Source organism: Anomalospiza imberbis, chromosome 2 (genome assembly GCF_031753505.1).
Source record: "Anomalospiza imberbis isolate Cuckoo-Finch-1a 21T00152 chromosome 2, ASM3175350v1, whole genome shotgun sequence".
NCBI lineage: Eukaryota > Metazoa > Chordata > Aves > Passeriformes > Viduidae > Anomalospiza > Anomalospiza imberbis.
This window is the reverse complement of record NC_089682.1, coordinates 74,851,265-74,875,915: the sequence shown is the minus strand read 5'-3', so window position 1 is coordinate 74,875,915 and position 24,651 is coordinate 74,851,265. Positions and strand designations below refer to the sequence as shown.

The 24,651-nt window shown below is 45.7% G+C and overlaps 1 protein-coding gene across 2 annotated transcripts; it reads left to right on the top strand.

Moving 5' to 3' along the window:
• The first annotated feature begins 129 nt into the window (after positions 1-129).
• Positions 130-23,532, top strand: TCAF2 (TRPM8 channel associated factor 2). Of its 2 annotated transcripts, XM_068181790.1 has the most exons (10): positions 142-239; positions 8,469-8,588; positions 9,414-10,047; positions 12,515-13,485; positions 13,725-13,889; positions 15,368-15,462; positions 16,406-16,619; positions 18,322-18,561; positions 20,410-20,747; positions 22,304-23,532. In XM_068181790.1, the coding sequence occupies exons 3-10, from the start codon at positions 9,431-9,433 to the stop codon at positions 22,547-22,549; spliced, it is 2,886 nt and encodes a 961-aa protein (XP_068037891.1). In that variant the 5' UTR covers positions 142-239; positions 8,469-8,588; positions 9,414-9,430; the 3' UTR covers positions 22,550-23,532. The 2 variants fall into 2 exon arrangements, with proteins under 2 accessions (XP_068037890.1, XP_068037891.1); XM_068181789.1 differs by lacking the exon at positions 13,725-13,889 and having other exon boundaries at positions 130-239.
• Positions 23,533-24,651: the final 1,119 nt, after the last annotated feature.

Below are 24,651 nucleotides of genomic sequence, written 5' to 3'. Positions count from 1 at the left end.
ACTGGGATAGCGCCTGGCTGCGCCTCCGGCTCCGGGCAGCGCGGGTGGGGGCGGGCGCCGCACGCCTCCTTCCCTGCTGCTCTCGCCGCAGCGCCGGCCCCTGCTCGGCGAGGAGGAGGAAGGGGAGGGGAGAGGGAGGGACCGAGAAGTTTCTAGAGCGGCTGCCGCAAAGAGCCCGGCTGTGCTAGGGGCCGGGGTGAAAGTGTTCGTCGCCCCCGGGGGCGGAGAGGACGGCGGGGGTAAGACCGCCGCCTGGCCGCGTTATACTCCGGGGTGATGGGGGCGCAGGAGAAGAGGAGGAGGAAGAAGAGCTTATTTATGGCAGGAGGGAGGGCTCGCTTTTACAGCGCTGAGCTTGCCGTGCAGGTGCGCCCACCTCTCGCTGGTGATGCAGGGGAGCCCGGCGCAGCAGCGAGGAGGAGCTGCTGCGTCCTGCCCTGGGAAGCTTTTCTGTAAGCTGCACTTGCAATAAAAGTAATCCGTCTGACTCCTCAGTTTTAGCAACCCTGTGCAGATGTATGCCTTATATTCTTTTTGCCCACCACGCGGCACTAGGTGGTCCCAGGAAAGGTAGTACAAGTGGGCACAGTAACACCGTGCCGACAGCAAGCATGCAGCCGGAGGAGTTCGGGCATCCCTTGGTTGGGGTCCTATTAAGAGCCGTGTGCTTGAAAGCCATTTGTTACCCAGGTCCAGGAAAGGCAAAAACATGCTTAGGACACAGAGTGTTAGCTCTGTGGCTTGCCCGTCTGTATCCATCCAGATAAAGTAGCACCGATTTGTGCATCAACCTGCTGCTGGACTATTTAGGGATGCATAAATAGAAATAGGTGCTGCCTCTTAATATGAAGAACATTAGTACAAATATGCAGGAATTAGCAGGCCTATTTCTCGGCTACTCGGCATCTGTAGATGCCTCCCGGATGGTATGGTACATTCAGACAAATCATTTGCAAAATCCAGTAAATATAAAATCAGGCTAGAACCGTATCCATCACCCTTACTATAAATAAGGAAAGCAAAAGTGTTAAATAGGCTCAACCTTCCACTGCAAGCCTTGAACACCCGCCCCCGGCCACGCAGCCGCAGCTTTGCCCACTCCTCGCATAGGGCGGCACCTTTCCCGGCTGTTCTTGAACTTTCCTTCCCGCCCGCTCCCTCTGCTTTCCCGGTGGGTGCTGGGCGCGGGGCCGGCGCAGCGCAGCTCCGCCCGCGGCTCCGGAGCAGCGCCGGGGCCGCGCCCCCGCGGAGCGCCGGGCAGCGGGAGCGGTGCGGAGCCGCCCGCTTCTGCTGCGCCCGCCGCGCCTGACGCTTGCTGTGCAGCGTGATGATGGAGTCTTCAGTAACAAAAGCGGTGACTGAAGGAGACGGGAGGCTCGCAGGCGGGCGCGCAGTGTCCCGGAGCTGCCTTTCCAAGCCGCATTGCCGTCTCGCGGCGCTTCCAGTGCAAATCCCTGGAGTGGGATTGCGCTGTGAGCAGGGTACAGGCTGCATTTGACCTCACCGGGGCTGCTCTGTGCCAGCATAAAGCTGCGTCTGTGCCTGGTGCACAACGACTCCAGCAGGCTGAGGTGGGCTCTGCCGGTGCCAAAGGAGAGGAGTAGCCAAAGAGACTGAAAGAACCTGTAGTTACTCTGGCAGCTGGGTGTAAACTGCAAAATCTACAGGTTTCCTCTGAGAAAGAACATGATTTTCAACCCCACGCAAACGTACACTTTAGTTTACTTTCAATCTGAGTAAGAAGGGAGAAAGCAGAAAAGGAGAGGATTGTGGTTTCTGCGTGCATTTGGTCTAGAAACTTTTGGCTGTTCACAATTTGCAGTTTAACATGGATGAGTTACTGGATTGCAGATTTGTAGGAGTTACAAAGCTGGTTCTGTGCATAGACTCTAGACCTTGATACACTGAGGAACATGGAGAGAATCATCTAAGTTGGTTCTGGTCCCACAGGTCTAGCAGGTCTTGTTGGGGTAAGCACAGTAAAAACACAGGAGCTAATTCTTCATCTAATGATTCTGTACAGTGCTAAATTTACAATCTCCAGTCAGCATTAGCACACAAGTTCTCCTACGCTCTCAATTCATCTGACATCTTTTTTTTTCACAGAATTCTAATAATAAACCAACTATATGTTGGTTTAAAATAAATCTTTGCAGCTCCTTCCGTTTTCTCTTTGGTACTGGTACTTTTTCAGTTGCATGTTTTCTACTTCATAATCCAGTATTTGAAAATTGCAGTATGTGTAATTGGTGCTAAATTATCTACAACTACCAAACATGCTAGAAGCAAATTTAATAAATTGATAAGTAGTAGAAAGGAAAGGAGATCATTTAGTGGAGATCATTTACAGATGTTATTTCTCATTTCCATATTTCCTCATATTTCCAGCCATCCCCTAGTTTTCAACATAGCAGTGCAAGCTCTTACATAAGTAATTTAAACTTATTAAATTAAAAAGCAAGTTATGTTCCTTAGTAACTTTTCAAAGACTGTTTAGACACTGTTTGAGGGCCTCCCTGAAGGGCTGTATGTGCAGGGCTGTATGGAAAAGGGGACAGAGACAGCAGCAAAACAGCAGTGAGTGTCTGGGGTGATGTCAATGCCATAATGCTTCCAGTAGGGTGTGGATGGAGGGAAGGCAGGTCAGAACTGTCTCTTAAGCCTCTTCTAAGGCTTGCTTATAGTACCACAGCATTGTAAAGGCACCTCATGTCAGGCCTGTTCTCAGAAGATACATTGCAGACACAAGGGAAAGATTTCAAAACTTGATGGGTACTCTAAGGTGAAGAGAAAATGGAAATTTTGGCTATAGCTTTCAGGCAGAGCAGAAGACAAGTGAGATGATTGCCTAAGGCAGCAGAGAACATTCTGAGCAGTAAAATGTCTTGAAAAAACAACAAATTCCCGCAGGAGTCTGGAACGGCCTCCCAGGACATGAAGCCAACCTAAAGCTGGTCAGCAACATGCTAGATTTAGGAATAGGTTTATATAAAGACTTGCTAGAGATAACAAGGCTTGGGTTTAAAACATAAAAGATACCGTAGGGCAACACAGCTCAAACACAGCTTTATCAACAGGTCCTACACAGGCAGCAAGGACAGGACGCAAGGTGGCCTAAAGCCCATTAGGAAGGGAGGACCTGTCAAAAGGTTGGTGTCCCAGGTGTGCCATGGCTGGAGTTACTGTGCTGTGTGGGTTGACCAAAGCCCCACTGTGGCACACCATGGCCTGGAAGTTCACTTGCCCAGCTGTGTTGATCATACTGGCACGGCAGACTCCCGGAACTGGGAAAACAAGTGAGGAATGCGTGTCTGTACAAGCTCAAAGATGACATTTCGAGATAACGGCAAACAGAGTAACCAAAAAAGGAATGACCCTGACTATTACTTTGTGATTGGAACAGGAACTGAAGCCACACTCTTCAAGAGCACTGGGTTCATGCTTGATTGGTTTGAAAGGGCTGAGCACAGGGTGTAAGAAAGGAATAAAGGCAGAAGCCACACACTCTGTGTTGACTGGCACTGGCCACCAGCTGGCAGGTGTACAGACAGCCAGACATTAGCAGGGACACCCTGGTGTCAGCTGCCAGGGAACACAAAATCCAAGCCAGCATAGCTTGAGCATGGTGAAGACCTTCCTGAGGAAACTAATACAAGATAGCTCATACACATGGGCAACAGCGATAATTTGTGCACCCATGTTATTTGAAGTAAGGCTTTAAACCATTGATTGATTGTAACAAAGGGTTAAATAAACTTGTTAGGTTTTTTTGGGTTTTTTTTTTTACTTGGCATACATTTGTTCTGAAGGATTGTTTGGTTACTGTCGAAATCCCAAGGAAACCCCAGATGCTCATCTGTTGGTGTGTCACACTTATACTGAGCTGGAAAAGAATGTGACTTAATAGATCAGGGACAGCTTTAATTATTTCTATTTGCTGCATTATAAAAAATAATGGTGATAAGGAGGAAGCAATGCTCAGTTTATGGAATTGCACGTTTTATTGTTGCAATAAACAGTGCTGCCATTGAAGGCTGCACAAGCCTTCATCAGTCTGACCCTACACTTGTATTTTGTGTGACATATCAGTGATAGATTATTAAGATTATTAAGATGCCCATCACCTGAGTTATGCCCTGCCTGTTCTTCTGTCTCAGCTTCACTGTCCCAGTATCCCTGCTTTCCCTTGCTCCCCAACAGGATATAGCAAATCAAATTCCGTGCCATCCTTTTGGTTTGGGAGGGCTAAAGTTGTTGTTTTTCCATATTCTTGACCGCGTCACTGCGGGCTGCAGTAGATTGGCAGGGCCCTCACACAAAGACCATCAGACCTCTTTTCTGCTCCTTTTCAAACGAGTGTTCGCTCATCCCCTGCTTTAAAACCGAGCAGCATTGACAGGGGAGTGATCTGAGCTGTTACAGAGCAGGCATGCAAATGAGACTCAACCCTTCCAGCGCCAGGCTGGAAAAGGGCTGGCTCTGTGTCTGCATTTCCCAGGGATTTCTGCGCTGCTCAGCTCCCTGTTCACCAACTGATGTCAACGCTCTTCTAAAATTACAGACCACAAGAATTACAATTAGGCAAGGTCTCATTTTTTAAAAATTGTTCTCTAGTAAGGTTATGATTTCTTCTGTGCTTCTGTAAATTGATTTCTATTTTTTTGTGATTTAATTGATATGATATTTGCTGTCCTTTTTAGATCCCAGGTAAAGATTTTCAAAAAGCACTTGTTTGGATAGACATCTCTTCTGATTCAGTGTATCCCTGTCCTTACCAATTATAGCTCATTAGCTAACTTTCAACTCACAGAAATTTAGTAGAATGAATTATAATTAAGATGTTATTTACCTTTCCAAATGCAAAATTAATTTAAACATACCTGATCATGTTTCATCAGTTACTTTCATTTTGTTCTTTCCTTGCCTTGAAAGCAATTAAGATATATACTGGACAAATATATGTGTAGACATTCAGATTTTCTATTTCTTGGCATCTCATTAGCCAGTGAGTGTACCCTAATGTGTGCATGGTAACACCACCCGAAAAGATGGACAATTCATGTTGTTTTTTCCTTAAACCACTGCAACATTTTACTAGGCCTGGAAATTGTAATGTTTTGTAATCTATTGCTCTGAAGTGCCACATGAAAATAATGCCAATAATAGTAATTACACGTGGTAATTGCCTAATTGATTCTGCTGTACTTTTACTAAATATATATAATTTTTTTAGGTTTTATCAATTTTCAGTATGTTTCCTAATAACTCTTAGGACTGTCATTGTTAAAAATAAATAAATACCTGCAGTAGCTTCATTTAGTAAGTGCTATCTTGATCTAATTTTAGAGTTCTCATTAATTTGCAACTTAATCTACTTTTTCTTTGGCCCTCCTTCCTTTAGACGTATTTAACTATGTTTTTTCTACTTTTATTATGTAACTCTGGAAGGGTTTTCTTAATGTTTTTTTTTCCTAATTTTGTGTTTCCCATGCAAGCTTTCTTGCTTGGCTTCCTCCCACTTCTCCATCCCTTTTCTCTGGCTATGTCAGAAGAAGGTCAGATTGGACGTTTGGATTGTTACAGTGTCTCATTACTGTTACCATAAAAAAATTCTTCCTTATAGCCAAATCTACGAAATCTGAATCTACCCTCTTTCAGTTTAAAACCTTGTTGTTGATGAACAGACAATGAAAATAAGTATTTTTGTCTCTTCAGCAAATTCCTCTCATTGCTCAATTTGTTGATAAACATGGGAAGAAGCAAGAGTCCATCAATTCCTTACTGCTTACAGACTTTGCAGCATTCTTGATTCTTAGTTACTGTGCAGACAGCTAGATTGCAAATCTGAGAGAGAGGAAAGACTGGAAAACACATGAGACCACCCTAATGAGGAAGAACAGCCAAATTCCTAGAATGGTGTGTCTCACTCACTTTGGCTGCCTGTGTTCTTAACAGGTGCGGCATCTCAGTGTCTGTCTTGCCTCTTTTGTCCTATACTTCACAGATAATGCACAATCCCATAATTTTTACTCATGGAGGTCCTCCCATATTTTGTGGGAACCTTAAAGAATCTCCCAAAAGTGACTGACTACTTAACACACAAAATCTATTGCCATATTTACCCTCAGAACTTGCCCAGGTTCTCTGTCTCACAGATTCTTTTCCTGAGTGGACCAAAGGGTGTTCCTTCCTTTGAATCATACCTCTTTTGCCTGTGTGTGGATAGCTTTTGGACAGCAGATGATGGAATCTTAAGTCTGCATTTAATGAAACCCAATTACCTTCCCATCACATTTTTTCCCTTTTCCAAAGACAGAAGAAAGACTAGGATAGATTTAGTAATCTCTCAGGGTTTATAAATGTTTGCTCCAATACCTACTCTCACAGTATTCTCAGCTCTGCAGGGAGTAGGAACTCTCTGGAGGTGAGAGGTGGAAGGTGTGGGAGGGAAGACAAGGAATTCAGAATCTTTATCTTGAGATACTGTCACGGAGAATTTTTACTTCCACATTTAGAGGGGAGGCAGCTAAGAGCCAAGATCTTCCTTCTGTATGGGCCCAGGTCTAGTGGTTGTTTCCTCCTAATTGATGTGGGAGACAGCCAGCTCAGTCTTCTGCAGCTTCCTTCAGTTCTTATTAGACATGTATGTTCTCTGTTCCTGTTGAGTTTTCTCCCTTCTCTCTCTAGAAAGAGGAGATCATCTGTAGTTGTGCCTGCTCGGGGTCTAATGTGTGCACTTCTTCTTTCCACTCTGAAATGCTTCATACCATTGAAATGGGAAAAATTGTGATTGCATAGGAATTGGGAATTCTGTTATGTGGTCACAATTGCTTTCAGTCAAGAGAGTTAACATCCTTTCCAAAACAGCCACTCCTTGTTCTGGGTAAATGCCAGGGAGCAGGAGTGTTCCTAGGTCGAGAGTGTAGAGTTAGCTTTCAGATCCTGTGATAAGAAGAAAGGTGGGGGCTAAGAAGTTTGCTGATCTTACATCAAACCTAGTCCTGTGGTTTGCCCCCATGCGGAATAACTGAGGGACAATCCCAAGCACAAATACAGGCTGGGTGGAAAATTAATTGAGAGTAGCCCTGCCAAGGAGGACTTGAGGGTGTTGGTTTGACCAGAAGTCTGACATGACCTGGCAATGTACATTCACAGCCTAGAAAACCACCCATGCCCTGGTCTACATCCAAAGCAGCATGAACAGCAGGGCAAGGGAGGGGATTCTGCCCCTCTGCTCTTGTGACACCCTACGTGGGGTGATACATCCAGCTCTGGGGTTCCTAGTAGAAGGAAAACAGAGACCTCTTGGAACCAGTCCAGAGGAGGCCACCAAGATGATCAGAGGGCTGGAGCACGTCTCCTGTGGAGACAGGCTGAGAGAATTGGGGTTGTTCAGCCTGGAGAAGGCTCCAGGTGCACCTTAGAGCCCCTTCCAGTACCTAAAGGGGGCTACAGAAGAGCTGGAGAGGGACTTTTTGCAAGGGCATGTAGTGACAGGACAAGGGGGAATGGCTTGAAAGAGGGCAGGTTTAGATTAGATGTTAGGAAGAAATTCTCTAATGATGATGGTAAGACACTGGCACAGGTTGCCTAGAGAAGATGTGGATGCCCCATCCCTGGAAGAGTTCAAGGCCAGGTTGAATGGAGCTTTGAGCACCTGGTCTAGTGGAAAGTGTCCCTGCCCACGGCAAAAGGTTTGAAACTATATGTTCTTTTAAGTCCCTTTCCAACCCAAACCATTCAGTAGTTGTGATTCTATAGCTTAATATGAGTTGCTGAAATTATCCACCTGCTTTTCCTCTCCCTTGCACCATGGTCAGTGTGTCAGTATAGGTACATTAGTATCAAATCTACAGAAACCACAAAAAAAACCTTCAGTATTTTCCAAGGCTGCATTACTACTTTGCTGCATGATTTGTAGTAAAACACCCTAAAGCACTTAGACCTTGTACATGTAGGGCTTCTTCAAACCCAGGGACACAAAGCTGGGGTTCAGACTAAGCCAGCAATCAAGCACTTGGTTATTGGGCATCATAGCTTTTATCCTATGTTAATCAGCAGCTTTGACTCATATGCAAGACAATAGTGCAGTCCCACGATAGTTTTGGTGAAAAACAGCGCTATGACCAGAGAGGATAAGCGATACTGTCATTCTAGATCAGGTTGTTGTTTCTAAGCACCCTGGGGCTTGTGACAAATCCAGATCAAGGATGCAGCTTCTCCAGGACTTGCCATTTTCCTGTGTTTGGATGACAAGGGTTTGCTTTCAGGGTAGCCAAATACAAAGTGTGTGTGAAACCTGGTGTTTGGCACGGGATGCTGCCAGGGAAAGGTCCACGCCCCTTCAGAGCAGCTCCTTCCCTTGCCATAGGTGTTGTGCTCAAAGTCACTCATCTGAATCGTGAATGACACAAACTGGGTGGGACTGGGTCAGAGTCTCATACCTCAAAGCCTTCCTGTTTGCACAGCCACAGCTGCCCCAGATCAGCAGAAGACAGCTTCAGGAAAAAGCTAAGCCGAACTTTCAAACCAAGGGAGCCTTAACAGAGCAGTGTCACTCACAGACCTCAAAGGGCTTGGCAATCGAGGTCAGTACACTCTCCTTACTTCACAGGTGGGAAAACAGATGAAACAAAGCTACGGGAAAGAGAAATTATTTTATTGAGATTTAAAACAGTTTGGATCAGGGAACTAGGTCATTAATCTCCTGTGCCCAGACATGCTCTCATGGGTACTATGTGCTTTAAACTCACAGTTACTGCAGGGAAGCTGGTCATCTCCATCATTTTTGCTGACTTTCCTCTCCCTCACAGCACCTCCTAATACTAAGCACAGGCTTATAGTGCCTAAATGGAGGTAGAAAAGTACAGCATGTTGCAGAAACAGCATGTAGCTCTGTACATATCCAAGTAAGAGCTAAATGTGAGCTCTTACTCATGTTTGAGCTCTTCATGTTTGAATTATATTGTGCATTGTGTTGATACAGCCTTTTCATTTTCTGGCTGTTCCTGTGTAAACCACCTCTACCATACAAGTTCCTAGTAGACTTCCTGGAGCCTCTGGCACTTTCCCTCTTCAAATAAATTGTTAATGGGACAGTGAATACCTTGATTTCCCTATTTTCCTCTGTGGTGCATAGCAGAATTTGTTGAAACTGTCATTTTGTCTCCATAATCATGGTATGCTTGTCACTTCTATTTAAATGAGTCAATAGCATGATAACAAAGCTAAGGAAGCAAACAAACAAATAAAACAACAAACAAACCAAATCCCAGAAAAATTGTATCCACAAATCTGACTCCTCTTTGTTTAGAGTTCCTACTAGCCAACAAAAAAATTGCTCCATAGGGTTGTTACAGGTGTTCCTTATTGCTTAACTTTACTGTAGTGGATGTCGTTCTTCTCTCCACCAGGCAGGAGTGTCCTGGAGATGAAACCCTGTGCCACCTACGAGCGGTTAGTGGATGGTGTCGGGCCATGGGACTTCACTGGAGGTTTTGTTCCCTGTGAGCTGCTCCTTGTTGGAGAGGATGCCTACCCTGTGCTCCTGAGCGCTAAGAAGCAGGTCCTGATTGCTGTTTCACAGTATGGGAAGGGCCGGATGGTGGTCGTTTCCCATGAAGGAATCCTGAAGAGCCCCAAGTTCTCCCAGTTCCTCAGAAATGCCATGGAGTGGCTCAAGCCTTGCCCGGAGGCCCTGGTTGGGGTTCATCCTCGGTTGGATTCCCTGTCCCAGGTGCTGCTCAAGGCTGGCACCCAAGTGCAGGTGGGGGCAGAGCCCAGCCCGTCCATGGGGGTGTTCTGTATGGACGTCTATGACAGCTCCCAGGCCAAAGGCATCGTGGACTTTGTCAAAGGGGGTGGAGGGCTGCTTGTTGGAGGCCAAGCCTGGTACTGGGCGAGCCAGCACAGCAAGGAGAAGGTGCTGTTCGAATTCCCTGGGAACCAGGTGACCAGCGTGGCTGGTGTGTACTTCACAGGAAACACCGTGGAAAAAGGCGTCTTCAAAGTCGCCAAGAAGATTCCCAAGATCCCATTAGTTGTCCCGTGAGTACCTGAATTGCCCTCTCTTTAATCCACCAATTAGGTTATGCAGGTGAGATGTTTGTAGAAGATTTGGGAGGTGAGAGGTGAGGGTGAAGGTGAACGCTGGTTCTTTAATAACCAGCATGGAATTGTTGCCTTCCAATTTAAAGGGGACTTTCCCATTCTTTACAATTTGAAAGAATGCTATCTTCAACTGCTTCCAGGGCAGCAGGACCAGGCCCAGGGAACCCATTCTAAGAGAAGGAAATGAGAGGAGGCATCTTTTAGAGCAGCCTGCCTGATCAAGTGTACCTGGGTGAAATGCAGCAAAACAGGGACAGGAGGAGGAACTCCTCTCTGTCTCCCCACACACCCCTACATTCAGGGCAACTTTCCCACAGCTGTAAACCAGGTTGGAGATGAAGCAGCAGGACAGCTCTCTGGGCCAGGCTCTGGCTGACAGCTGCTAAACCTGTTGAGCCTGTTCCTTGCAGGAATTCACTTTTGCAGGTAAGCCCCTGGAGCTGGCCAGAGCTGAGGCTGGGTGCTGCCTCCCTTCTCAGCTTCTGAAACAGGCTGTGGGCAAGAAATCTCAGTGCTCCCAGTTTGTTTGGGATTCCAGCCTGGCTCTTTAGGTTCTGGATTATCAGGTGTAAAACTCAGGGCTGTTATGACTCATATTGCACAACTGACCAGGCAATGGAGACCTGTTGCCCTGCTCTCTTCCTCCCCTTGCCAGTGTGTATGCCAGGCTCTTTCTCCTGCCACTTCCTGCTAAGTTACATAAGGCACAGCAGGTTCTCCAAGAAGCATTAGTGCTGCTGCACTTCCTCTGTGTGGCAGCTTCATTTCACTGTAGTGACAGCCACAGCAATTACAGTAAAACTCCCTGCAAGTCTTTCCTTCCTTCTTTTCCTTGTGGATGTAGAATGCTGAATTTCTTATATTTTCAAACAATTAATGGAATTTGATATTTTCTGTTGTTTTCCAGTAGAGGTAGTAGAGAGCTCTGCTGTTTAATTCAGTTAATTCAGTGAAATGCTTAGGGCACAGCTAAAAAATTAGGTTGCTTAATTAAAATTTGCTGGTTGCTTCTTGTTACAACCTGCACTGCACAAGCATGTTCCCACTGCTTCATGCACAGGGCAAGGAAGAGGGAAAGGGGTGGGGAATTCAGAAGATAACAATTACATCACAATTAATAGACTTCAAATGGTAACTAAGGGTGAATTACACCTTGTTTAGGTTGTTTTTGTGGGGGTTTTGTTTGAATCCAGAGCCAAAGAGAAATTTAGGTCTCCAGTTTCTGTGTAACACAACAGCTCTGTACATCTGGGTCTTCTTGCCAGATTTGTGTGCAGAGAATTAGGCTTCAGTCTGAGACAGGGGCTGTGCCATATGCCTGGACACATGCTCTGTGTGACAAAGGGTGTCAGTAAAGTAATAACCAAAGAAAAGCAGCAGATTTAATTCCCGTCCTACAGGCATGAAGAAGGGCAGCGTTTATTTATTCTCACTGAGTTGGCAGCAATGGCCACGTAACAACAGATCCTTCACAGATGTTGGGGGAAAACTGCTTGGCAGAACCAGGGGAAAGTGTACACAGAGCATACAAGAGTAATTCAGCATGTCTTTCTCCACAGTGACATATAGGAGTTATATGAAAATAGAGATAAGAGAGCCTTGCACAGCCTCATCTCTTTCCATTGTGGAGACCAACAATGTGAGGTAGTGTGAGGTGTATGTGTTAAGGCTCTAATTCAACTTCCAGTCACTCACTATTTTTCTGGCTGTGTCTGCCTGTCTGTGTAGCCCATCTGTCCTAGCACTCCTTTCTTCAGTTCTCAACAGTGGCAGAGCTTGGGAAAAGGCACAGAAATCTTTTGGGCTCACCTAGTTCATTGAGCCTAGGGTGGGGCAAATACAGAAAGTTTCTCTTAAAGGAGATAATGCCCATTCCCACATTATGTGCAGTTTAAATCTGTAGTTTAAAAAACCATGAAGGGTCTGATTTTTTAATTTCTGCAATGTATTTAGATTTTTAAGTGGCTCTTCAAAGACAGAGGTCTAGAACCTTCCTTTTGACCTATTTATTCCAATTTTTTAATGAGGGCCGAGATTCCTACAGATTTGCTTGGCTGTAACAACTGAGGCTTTAAAAGGAGAAAAATGAGGCATTGATGGATTTTTTATTTTTTAACAAAAGAACCGACAGCATAATGTCCTGGGATGAAGGAGAAAGAAGAGACAAGGATAGCCACTGAGAATAGCTCAGTTGGTTAGACCATGGTGCTCCTAATAGTCTCAAGGAGGTGGGTTTGATCCCTGTATGAACCACTCACTTAAAAGTTGGACTCGGTGATCCTTCCAATTCAGAATATTCTGAGAAATCAAGAAGAGAACTCCTTAAGTTTCAGCTATGACACCAGTTGTTTTGTTCCAAGGATTCTGGGCTGGGGGCTAACCTGGACCTCTCTTGGTTCTGCAGACATCAAGCCAACCTGAGCCTTGATGCCGAGTTTCTCCTGCGTGGTGTGTCGGAGCTGGATTTGGTGACGGGGGGCATACCCTCCACCTTGCTGGTGCATGGAGCCCTCTCCTTTCCGCTGTGCCTGGACAGCTCCCAGCGCTGCCTCTTGGCTGCCGCGCGCTACGGCCGCGGCCGCGTGGTGGTGGCGACCCACGAGAGCCAACTGTTCTCCCCAAAGCTGGCCAGATTCCTGCTCAATGCTGTCTCCTGGCTGGATGCCGGGAGGAAGGGGCTGGTGGGGGTGGATCCCAGCCTGAAGAAGCTGTGTAGCCTGCTGTCCCAGGCAGAGGTGAAGTCGCAGGTGTCACAGCTGGCAGGTGACATCAGCGTGTACTGCTGCACTTCTTACGGCGACAGAGAAGCCGAGAGGATCCACGCTTTCGTGGCAGAGGGAGGTGGCCTGCTGGTGGGGGGCCAGGCCTGGTACTGGGCTTCCCAGAACTGTGGCAAAGCTGCTGTGGCAAAATATCCTGGCAACAGGATCCTGAACCGCTTTGGGCTGAGCATCCTGGGGCAGAGCGGCCAGGCGGCCAAGTACCCACCTGTGGGGCCGGGGGAGCACTACCACTTCCGCAGGGCGCTCCTGCTCTTCAGCACGCAGCTGCAGGGGCATCAGGAGCTCACGGAGCCCCTGAAGGGCTGGCTGCACCCCCTGGCACAGGACTGCACTGCCTTCCTGCACATCCCAGCCCACGACTGCCCAGCATATGCCTCGCTCCACCGCATCCTGACCAAAGTGCTCAAGAGGACTGGAATCCCGCAGGTCAGCAGGCATTGCCCAGTCAAGAGTAGCTCCAAAGAGGCAGTGCTTCTCTGCATGGCCACCGAGCTGTCCCTCACCATGACAGACAGCACGGCCCTGGTGCAGAAATCTGCTGCTGGGGTCTGTGCCGTCCCTGTCACTGTGGAAATCGATGGCACAAACCCAGGTGAGGACTTAGCTCTCTTCCTTTCAAGGCATACTGTCGCTGGGATCAGTGGGGTGCCTGCCCTCAGTGTGCCTGTGTTTGTGTATGCCTGAACATGGGCATAGATGTGCAATTTCACCATGGGCTTGAGAGGAGACTGAGCTCAGTGCAGTGGCAGACAGGCTCCTTTTGTGGCTAGCCCTGATTTTAGCACCTGAAACACCCCGTGGAATTCCTGCATTCTCCCTCTTGGTGCACAGGCACTGTCAGGAGAAGAACCTCCAACAAGTGGTACCACAGGGCATTTGCATGGCACAGTGGTTTTGGCAAGAAAGCTTCTCTGAGAAACCCTGGACTCTACACTGCAGGTTGCCGTTCCCCTAGTTGTTCTTATACAGCCATCTATGGAGCCATCCTACAAAGAGGTGGGAGTAAGAAACAAAAAGTTTATTTGTTATCTAGGTAATTTCAGCCTGAGTTATAGCACAGTCCCATAGCTTGGTGTATCAGCACAATGGAGGGAAAATCTGGTTTTGGGAGTGAAAGAGGCTGGAAATATGGTGGGAACTTCTTGGGCTGACACCGCTACTGAATTCAAAGTATTGGGTAAATACACCATAAATTATTTGTCTAAGCTTGGGCCTTGTATCTGTACTGGCTTGCTGAGATTCCTGCTCACAACTGATATGTTTAAACTCTGGGTTAAATTCCACTAGTAACTTTCGTCCCCTGGACAGATTTTTTTGGTATTAAAATATGATTTAGAGGAGTTGTTTCCAAATTGTTCTAATGAGATAAAGGAGACTGTTCTGGAATGGCAATGTCTGAGTGCAGTGGCTGTGCAGAGAGAAAAGTTGTAGAATAACTTCTCACTGGTTTTGACACTAATGAGTCAGGACAAAAGCAGAAAATACTCAGAATTTGTGTCATTTCACATAAACGAAAAAGAAAGAAAACCTAGCAAACCCTGAGCACCATTTCAAAACTGCCTTTGGTACAAATTAGTAAAACCAAGATGAACTGGTAACACGATGTGATATAGTCTAATTTGCATTTTTCATTGGATTAGGTTTTGCTTGACAAAACTGGTTCTGCTTTCTTGGATGACAGGAAAGGTTGTAAGTTGGGTGCTTAATGACAGTTCAGCTCTTTTTAGGACTTCTGGTGTTTGGATTGAAATATGCCTAAGTAAACTTCATGTCAGAACTAGGTAGTGGAATCTGCCTGATCAGTACAGTAGAGATGGATCAGTTTTGCACTGTAAATTCTGTAAATTGCAAGTGTTTAAACAGACTTATGCTGAGGAGACTTGCATTTCCATGGGAAGACTGTCTAGAAACATGCTGAATTGTAGTGGTATCCTTCTTACAGATACACCTTGCACAGAATGATCTGTTGAGGCTTTCTCATCACTTCAGTCAGCTAGAAATGACAATTCCTTGTGGCTCCAGTTTGTGCTGGGCCAGTCATTAAGGAAAAATGTGATGCCACTGTCAGTCTGTTATTTGGGAAATGTTTTATGACCATTACAACTGCAATTGTGTAATCCCACCATAGCTCTTATGAGGTCTTTAGGATAAGAGGGTCTGAGTGTAGGAAGTGTTGGGGTTTTGGGCTTTTTTTTTTTTTTTTTTTTCTCCTTCTCATTTTTAGAAGATACTACTAAGCACATTTAAGCTTGGTGTTTCCAGAAGTGTAAATCTGGATGGGCTTGCTTGCAAATGGTGTGATGATTTTGTTCATTTATTTGAAACTGTATTTCTGACAAGTTGGGTAAATGAGACATGGGAAAAGGAAAGGATGGAAGATTATTCTCCTGTTGCAACTTGAAATCTCCAGGATCTCTAATGGTCTGGACAAAGAAGTCCTTGACTGTTCAGGACTGTGTTCTCTTATGTTTTAGGAAAGACAGCCTGGAGGAGCACAGGACTCTACCTCCCCGAAGGGCACACAGCAGTGATAACGTGCCCTTGCCTGGTGGTCGGTGCTGGTCTGAAGGTAAAACTCTCTGCTTGGCGTTGGTTTACACCAGTGTATTTGTCGGGTGAGCACTCAAAAATAGCACGGGGAAGGGTTTTCTCCTTTATGGCTCTTTCGACCTTTCCCGCCCTTTCCTACTGCTGCCACCCTGTGGCACTTTAAATGCTTTGTCATCATTTCCTCACCTTGTGTCCTCACGCTTTTCTTTTGCATTCCTCCCATTCTGTGTGCTGGCGGGATAATTGAGTGTGGCTGCTGCTTGAGGGCTGTTGGTTTTTGTTCTGTTATGGTGCAAAAAAACCTGATCAAGATGATTTTCAGGTCCAGGATAAGTACTTGGGTCTTTCTATGAACCAAACTTGATTCCATCTCTCCATATCTCTCATAAATTCCTTTGACAGTGCTGTCACTACTGCTCACATAGATGTATCCAGATGAGATAGGCACTGTTACTTGGGATCTTGTTCTCTGCAAAATACAACAGAAGCAAATGCTTACCTGCTTGGATATTTTTTGCAGTGATCTCCCTGCAGCTGAAATGCAAAGTTAACTCAGATGCTTCTGTCTGGTCCTGCAGCCACGTGCTCTCTGTTTTATTATAAGAGCTCTAAGGAGGAGGCACAATAAAAGAAGCCAGTCATGACCACATCTCTCCAAATGATGTTATAGGAAGTGACTCTGACGCTGGGGAAGGGTGGAGGAATGATCAATGCAAGTGCAGTGCAGTGGAAGAAGTCACTGCAGGACTCTGCCCTGCTGGTGAAGGATGCACTTGAGCCAGGAATACTGGGAGAAGAGCTGTAAGACTGAGATAGGGACTAGGCTGAAGTCAGAAGGTGCTTCTGTGTGCGTCCTCTGCAGGGACAGTGCTGCAGTGGAGAGCGCAGTGGGTGCTGAGGTCAGTCTGCCAGGTCACACTGGCACACCTTTGACCAGATGTTCCTACACTTCTGCTTGCCAGGTGCAGGTTGGGTGTCACACGGACGACCTCTCTAAAGCCAAGGAGCTGAAACGGGCACCAGTGGTAATCCGTACCTGTGATGTTGCCTGCCAGAAACAATCAATTTCCTGCCTCTGGGGCGGCCTCATTTACATCGTAGTACCGGCAAAGAGTGTCCTGGGGAACGTGCCCATCACGGTGGAAGGGGCAGTCAAAGCTCCTTTCTTCAAGCTTGGTAGGTTTGTTTACCTTGGTGCTTTTTGCCTGAGGGCTGCTCACAGATGTAATTGTCCCTGTGACTGAAAGGAAATATCGTCCTGTGCTTAGGAAGATCTTAGAAATACTTGGATTTAGGAATATCCAGATTTATTTTCCTTACTATGTTGTCCTCTGGGATTCCCATTATTCTACTAATTTTTAAGAATGGTGGAAGGGAGGTCCCTAAGAATCACCAACCTGTCAGCCTCAGCTCTGTGCCTGGAAAGATCATGGAACAAACCCTCCTAGATGCTATACTAAGGCACATGGAGGATAGGCAGCTTATTTGGAACAGCCAGCACAGCTTCACCAAGGGCAAGTTCAAGGAAGATGAGGACAGACCCTTTAGCAGGACCTGTTGCAGTAGTACAAGGGGCAATGTTTTTAAACTAAAAGAGGATTGATTCAGACTATTTATAAGGAAAAAATTTTTTACAATGAGGATGGTGGAACATTGAAACAACTTGCTCAAAGAAGTGATGATGGATGCTTCATTCCTGGAAACATTCAAGGTCAATTTGGGCAAGGCTCTGAGCAATCTGATCTAGTTGAATATGTCCCCCCTGCTCATAGCAAGAGGGTTGAAACAGATGACATTTAAGATCACTTCCATCCAAATTATTCTACAATTTATGAATCTCTGCTTCTGGGTAAGCCACTTAGTCTCTCTGAGCCTGCTACGTGTCTGGGAGTAGGTGAAAGAGCTTTCAAAAAATGGGCAGGGTTTGTCCACACCCAACATTTCTTGGAGCTGGAGTTGTTATTTCTGATGGAAACTTTTGTGCTTGGGAGAGGGAGACTGATCACTGCCATGGCAAAGCATGCTTTGTGCTCTGCCTGCTTTACTGTGCCCTCATATGGCCATCTCTAGATCCTACAAGACATCTCTACTGATTTTCCCATGTTCCCAGCAGTCTTCTCTTCTCTTCTCTTCTCTTCTCTTCTCTTCTCTTCTCTTCTCTTCTCTTCTCTTCTCTTCTCTTCTCTTCTCTTCTCTTCTCTTCTCTTCTCTTCTCTTCTCTTCTCTTCTCTTCTCTTCCCTTCCCTTCCCTTCCCTTCCCTTCCCTTCCCTTCCCTTCCCTTCCCTTCCCTTCCCTTCCCTTCCCTTCCCTTCCCTTCCCTTCCCTTCCCTTCCCTTCCCTTCCCTTCCCTTCCCTTCCCTTCCCTTCCCTTCCCTTCCCTTCCCTTCCCTTCCCTTCCCTTCCCTTCCCTTCCCTTCCCTTCCCTTCCCTTCCCTTCCCTTCCCTTCCCTTCCCTTCCCTTCCCTTCCCTTCCCTTCCCTTCCCTTCCCTTCCCTTCCCTTCCCTTCCCTTCCCTCCAACTGAACAGAACCAGCATTGTTATGTGAAACAGCAACTCTGCTGGACAAAAAGAAATTAAACACTGGAGAAACTTGATGCTTCTTGTTCTGTGATACAAAACAGGGATCTGTTCTTGATATGCTACTCTGTTATATGCCAGTCCTTTTATATTTCCTACCTATTAAAGAGCCTGAGGAGGCTTCCCAAGAACAGATTGAGCACTGGCTATTTAACAGCCACCACCCGCAGTCAGGCAACTACCGCTTACTCTTTTCCAAGAAATTTGCACGACCTGGTCGCTTTCTCTGAGCTAGACATCTGTGAGCATGCTCAAAAGTCAGAATTGTGCTTAACTGATTTTCTGTGTTGCTGCTGTAGGGGAGACCTGTGAAAGGCAGTGGGAGGCCTGTATCCGGCACTACCCTGCTCCCTGGGCAGAGCTGGCTGTTGAGAATCTTATCCTGACGGTGCCTTCTGACAGCATCCGCCACATGGAGAACCCACGGCCGCTGCTGACCCTGTGGAACGAGATCATGGTGGCGATAAGCAAGTTGGCAGCCGTACCAGCAAAATTCCCAAGGCCAGAGAGGATTGTAACAGATGTCCAGATCTCATGCGGTAGGTACAATGCCATATGGCCTTCTCCAGGGCTACGAGGCAAGTGGCCTCTAGCAGCAGTGTCTGTTCCTTCAAGGTGATTTTGCTAAAACCAGACTGGGAACATATGTGAAGTGTTAAATGACTGTGACCCTTGCATATTTGTGAGCTACTCCGTCAGGGTGGAAATGTGGTAAGGCAGGGCCTGAAAAACATACTGACCTTTCCAGATGCCTCCCTGCTCTCAAAACTGGTGGTGTCTCCTCAGCTGTTCTCCTGCCAGGGTGTGTTAAGATGCAGAGCTGCTGACTGCAGTGCTTTAGCTCACATGCACTTATCCATTCTCCCTCCTGAACTGGCACTGCAGAGCCAGTACAGCTGGGAAGCAGTGACCTGATTTCTATTTTCTCTCTGGCTCAGCCACAGGACTGTTCTCATGTGTTCAGTGGTCACTTTTAAACCTCTGTGTGCCTACTTGCTGGAGGTGGACTCCACCACCAAGGTTATTGTGGGCAAAGCTTAAAGATGTGAGCCTGAGATGATGGCAGTGTGGAAGCAGATCCAGCATTGCTGTCAAAGCCCCAGAGTGTGTATTTTTGCAGCTGATATTCTCCCACTCCAGCTTTTCCAGTTATGAACTGAGTGCCTTCAATCAAGAATCAAATTATATAGTAAACATGGAACTTTACAATAAAAAAATTGCTTAATTTGCTTAGTTTTTTTTTTAATGGTTAAATTCATCATCCCACAATGAGACAAGGGCTTGGCATGAACCCTGATGCCCTAAACTTTTGCTAAGCTACAATGGAAAGAATTTGTAGCACATATTGGGAGTGTTAGGTTCTGCTATGCTGAGCAAATGCCTGTTAAAAATATCATAGTCTACAGACATAAAATTTCTTTTGGCTTGGGTGGACTAAATAGTTTCACTCACATTTCTGGATCTGAACTTTTTGTGTCCTAGTGATTGCTAATTGCATATATCCCTCTTATTAAAAAAGAGGAAGCTCAAAATCTTCACTAATTCCTGAAGAAACTAGTTCCAGGCCATTCATGTTCTGTGTTCACTAGTTCCTGCAGGAAGGGGATTGCCGTTCCTGTTCATTCACGAGGATCCCTCTGTGTAAAGGGCTGCTTATACCCTGCTACAACAGGTATCTGAATTTGGGGGCATTGCTCTTGCATGAAGTTTTGAAAATCTTCCAGGAGGACCAATTAGGGAAGAAGACACCAAAAAGGCATAAGTAAAATCCCTCGCAGTGCATGTTTCTTGCCTAGCAACCTGCTGGGAAGTTGTTTATGGAATAGCTATCCTGCAAGGTGAAGAACAGGCTTAAGTATGACAGGCTTTGTAGCCCTTTAGCATGACAAACTGTGTTTTCCATGTGTCTCATCCACACCAGTGACCACTGGAGTGCAGGCCTGCAGTGTCCACACTCTATAGGAGCACTCAAGGAGTGCCATGGTGCTCACTCACATTATTGCATGGTTGTGTTGGTGTTGAGTGTGCTCAGCAGGTGTGTTCTGGGCAATGGTCAGGCTTTTGTCCTCATCCTAAAACCTCAACTTCAGTCCAACCATGAGTGTACATTTATATATAAAAAGGGAAAGCAGGCAAAACTGCACTTAGCTGATGGTTCAGTCTTACCTTTACTTGTTTGACTGTTGTAAGGGTGACTATCTGTTAGGGTGAAACGTGATGTATTTCCTTATGGCACACTGAGAAAAGTTGGTCATTCATGGTAATAAAAAAAGTGTTATTTGTGAGATGGAGGAAAGGCACTAGAGAAATGAAAAAAAAAAAAAACAATAATCATTTACATCTAAGAAGCACATAATGATGTGTGTTACTACCTGTCTCTCCTGCAGGCTGGATGCATGCTGGCTACCCCATCATGGGCCACCTGGATTCAGTGAAGGAGATGTTAGACGTGAAGCACATGCAAACTACTGGTCTTTGGGGTCCCATCCATGAGCTGGGACACAATCAACAGCAGCAGGCATGGGAGTTTCCCCCTCACACCACAGAGGCCACGTGCAACCTCTGGTCTGTCTATGTTCATGAGGAAGTGCTGGGCATTCCCAGGCACCAGGCCCATCAGGCACTCGGGCCACAGTGCCGGAAGGAAAGGATAAAAGGCTATCTGAAGAAAGGTGCTCAGCTAAAGGACTGGAATGTGTGGACTGCTCTGGAGACATACCTGCAGGTAACAGGGAAATTGTGTGTGTGTTCTTAGTGCAGTCACTGAAGCCGGTGTCAGAGGGATGTCTGCAGCCTGTGACTGTAGCTGTGAAGCCTTGTAAGTGTTTGATTACTGTCAGGGTTTATCTTGGGCCCAGAAAGCACCTGAGAGGTAAACAGGCAGAGTGCCTAAAGTTGGTATCTCCTGAAAACCTTCCTTTGCCAGACTTGGGCTTAGCCACTCAGGGAGATAGCTCAGTGCAATGTACTAATCTTTCTTCCTGGAAGAGAAACAGGAACTGCTGCTTGTTATACAACATGGGAAAAGGAGGATCAAATTTGGGCACAGCTCTTTAATCCAGATTTCCTGTGGGATGGTGGGCTAGTTGTCAAAAAACCTTGGCACTGTAAAGTGTCTAGAAGAACCAGGCTTTGAACAGTCTCCTGATGAGTTACATGGCCTTTAAAAAAACTTGCAGAGAGGAGGGTGTTCATACCATCCAGTGCACTGAGTGGAGCCAGTGTAGTCCATCAAGTGGCAAGAGGATGGGCTCAGCCCATCCTCCTGCACACAGAACTGGATCCCTCACTGCGGTCGAGACTCTAAAACATGAACCCTATCCTAGATTAAAGTGCATTCTCTTGGGAAGCATGCAAGAGAGATTTCCCCCTTTCCCTTAATCCTCCTAGAAACTATTAGCCTAATGGAGAGAGCACTCAGCCTGATTTTAGCTGGGAACTGCAAAGCAGATGTCCATTATGATGGCTTAAGCTACTGACTGTTGTGAGATGAGTGTTCCTCAGCTCCCTTGTCTGAGAGCTCTCACACTTCATATGAGGAAAAGAATATTTACTGGAGGAGTATTGATCCTGACTTCTCTACATCCCAGAGAAGCATCTGCATTGTCAAGCTGAGAGTCATCCTCTGGGGATTTTTGGTGCAACAAATAACAAAATATTTATACAGAGGGAACAGTTTTGAGGGGAGAAATTTTCCCAAAATACCTTACCAGTTTGGCCACTGCCTCACTGCCTCTCCCACGCTTGTAGGCTGGGATGTCTCATCGCCTGCCTGATTACTAACAGGACTGCTGGAATAAATGTGGCATGGAAGAACAGTTCTAATTCTGCAGCAGCAGTTTTTCTGTATGAGCTCCTTTTGTTCTTATTCTTGGGCAAAGCATGCCCTGTTCATAATCTCTCCTCCCCGTTTTCTCAATACTCCTTGTTCCCCTGTGCCCCTTCTTTCCAGCTATTCTGTCAGTGTCCCCTCTGATACTGTTTTCACTGTCTCCAAAGCAGCAGCTTATATAATAGGTTGCTGAGACTTCTGGCTACTCCCAGTGTATCTTTGATCTCTGTCTGTTTTGGGAGATCAGTGTAATGGGGAGGTGTTTTCCTGTACTTTGGTGCTGTTAGTTATGCTCTGTAGCCTGAAAAGCCTAGATGCTTTAATCTAAATTTACTTTCATTCTAAAAGACACTGCAGAGACTCATGGAATTTTCTGCCATTTGTAACACAGGAATAATGCCAGTGAAATCATAACTTAACTGTTTGTACACTGTATTCTTTTTCATCAGTTGCAGGAAGGGTTTGGTTGGGACCCCTTCATCCACATCTTCTCTGACTACCAGAAAATGTCCACGATCCCAAAAGACAACACTTCTAAGATGAACTTGTGGGCACAGAAGTTTTCTCAGCAAGTGAATAAGAATTTGGCTCCATTCTTTACAGCCTGGGGATGGCCTATCAAGAAAGAGCTGTCTGTGGAACTGTCCTCTCTACCCAGCTGGGAACAGGATCCAATGAGATCCTATATACCATAAAGGAAAACTACCTAAATCTTGTTTTTTATACTAGCTATGGCCTATCTTTTTCTCCTTGTGTGCTAATACGATAGCTCACTATGTGCTTGGATTTATGCTGGATTCTTCAGCTTCTTGCTGCCAGTGGAGGCCAAACCCAACAGAAATTCAGCAGGGATCAGCAGATCAGCAACCACCTAAGCTATCTTCTGAAGGGTTAAATAATCAGTGAGCTCTGTTCCAGGTGCTTCACCTCAGGGAGAATGTAATTCTCAGTTGATGTAGTTCCTACAGAACCTTTCTCTGATGAAATGGAAGTCTTCTGGGTGAAGCAATTCCTAGACCAGTTTCAAGGACTTTACCATGCGAATAGAGATCTTTAAAGCAAATAGCCTCCACAACACAGTTGTATTCTTAAGTTATAATCTCAGTAACATGAGATTTTCACAATTATTTTTGTTACCCTAAATCCCTAATTTTTAATTCCTCTTATTATGCAGAATTTCACAGCACCTGTGTGAAAGTGGCCTTATAATGCATATATACAGGCTATATAATGCATAGTTGATACTGAAATGCTGTAGATTTCTTCCTACGTTCTATGACTGTGTGATCCAGCATCCATCTTTATGTGAACAAGTCAATTATAAGTTTTAGCTGTCCTTCAACCACAGCCTGACAGCAAGATACATGCCAATGAAGATGAGAGACTGGAAACAGGGAGGTGACTTGATTGTAGTCAGTAATGGTTTAACTTGTGGACTCATCAAAGGTTAAAATACAGGCACTGACCTGACAGCCTGAGGGAGCAGAGAGAAGGAAGACAGCAGTTCATCACGACAGAGGACCACCCTTTTCAAGGTGCAACAAAAGTTCATGTTACTCTCAGGTCTTTCATAATTGCTCAGCTATTGTGGGTTTTGGCAAGCATGTTAATGCTTAGCCTAAGAGCTCACTAGTCCCAGCCTATTCCTTATGTATCATTAATAAATTAAAAAAGTCACTGTAGACTTGCAGGTTTTGTATGTGATCCTATTTTCATGTCTTCATGCCCAGTAAAAAAAAAAAAGGCCTAAATAGAAATGACCTAGATAGAAGAGGCCTTGGTGATAAAGTTGTTCAAAGCTGAAGAAAAACCACCATGGAAGTCTCTAGTCTGTGGTATGGCCTCATATATATCAAAGTGCCAAAGGAGAGCACATTAGGCCAAATATCAGTCACAATTAAAGAGGCTGTGCAGCCTCCATTCTTCAGGCTTGGTAAGTGGTCCCAAAACCTAACTGTAGTAAAGAGGCATTTCTGCATTTATGGCTTACCCGTATTTTCCTGATTTTCTGGGGGTTTTCTTTTTGTGGTCATGTGTGTAGAAAATGTCAAAATACGTAATGTCCTAGGAAAGTCTTTGCATTAAGCTTCGTATTTCTTAGCCCAGAAAGTATACTGATAAGACCTTCAATTAGGAATTAATCTCTTTCCATGTTCCCAGTATAAGTATGTCTGAGACACCTTTAAAATGGCTTGATATTAAAAACTGAATATCAAGTTCCAGCAGCAGCAGACGTGGGGGTCACCAAAGACAACTGGAGCCTTTGCCAGCATCCCAAGATCTCCCTGTGATTCAGTAAAACAGTTACATCCAGATTAATTTACTGTTTCTGAGGCCATGCAAAAGGGTTTACCTGTGGTGATTGTCCTCTTTCTTCACATTTAAAAGTTCTTTTTAAATTGGCTGCCTTTTTTCAACTGAATGTTGGATTAGGGGGAACTGACATCTCTGCCTGGTTCTGAACCATCTGTCAGTAGTGGCCCCCTGGGCTGAGCTGGCCACTAGAACGTCATCCTGACAGTACCAGCTGCTGATGTACACCACATGGGCAACCCAGAGAGTCTGCTTCCCATCTGCATCAAGGAGATGGATGCAATTGCCAGGCCAGCAGCCATCCCAGCAACATTTTACAAGGCCAGAAAGGATGGTGGCAGATGTCCAGGTATCTCATAGCAAGTATAATAACCAGGGCATTTTTTCTGTGTCTGTGGTGGATATTTGTAAGGGAAATACACAAGGCAGTAACGCTATCACGAAGCCATGCAGATCCTCAAATCAGCAGATCAATTCCACCATA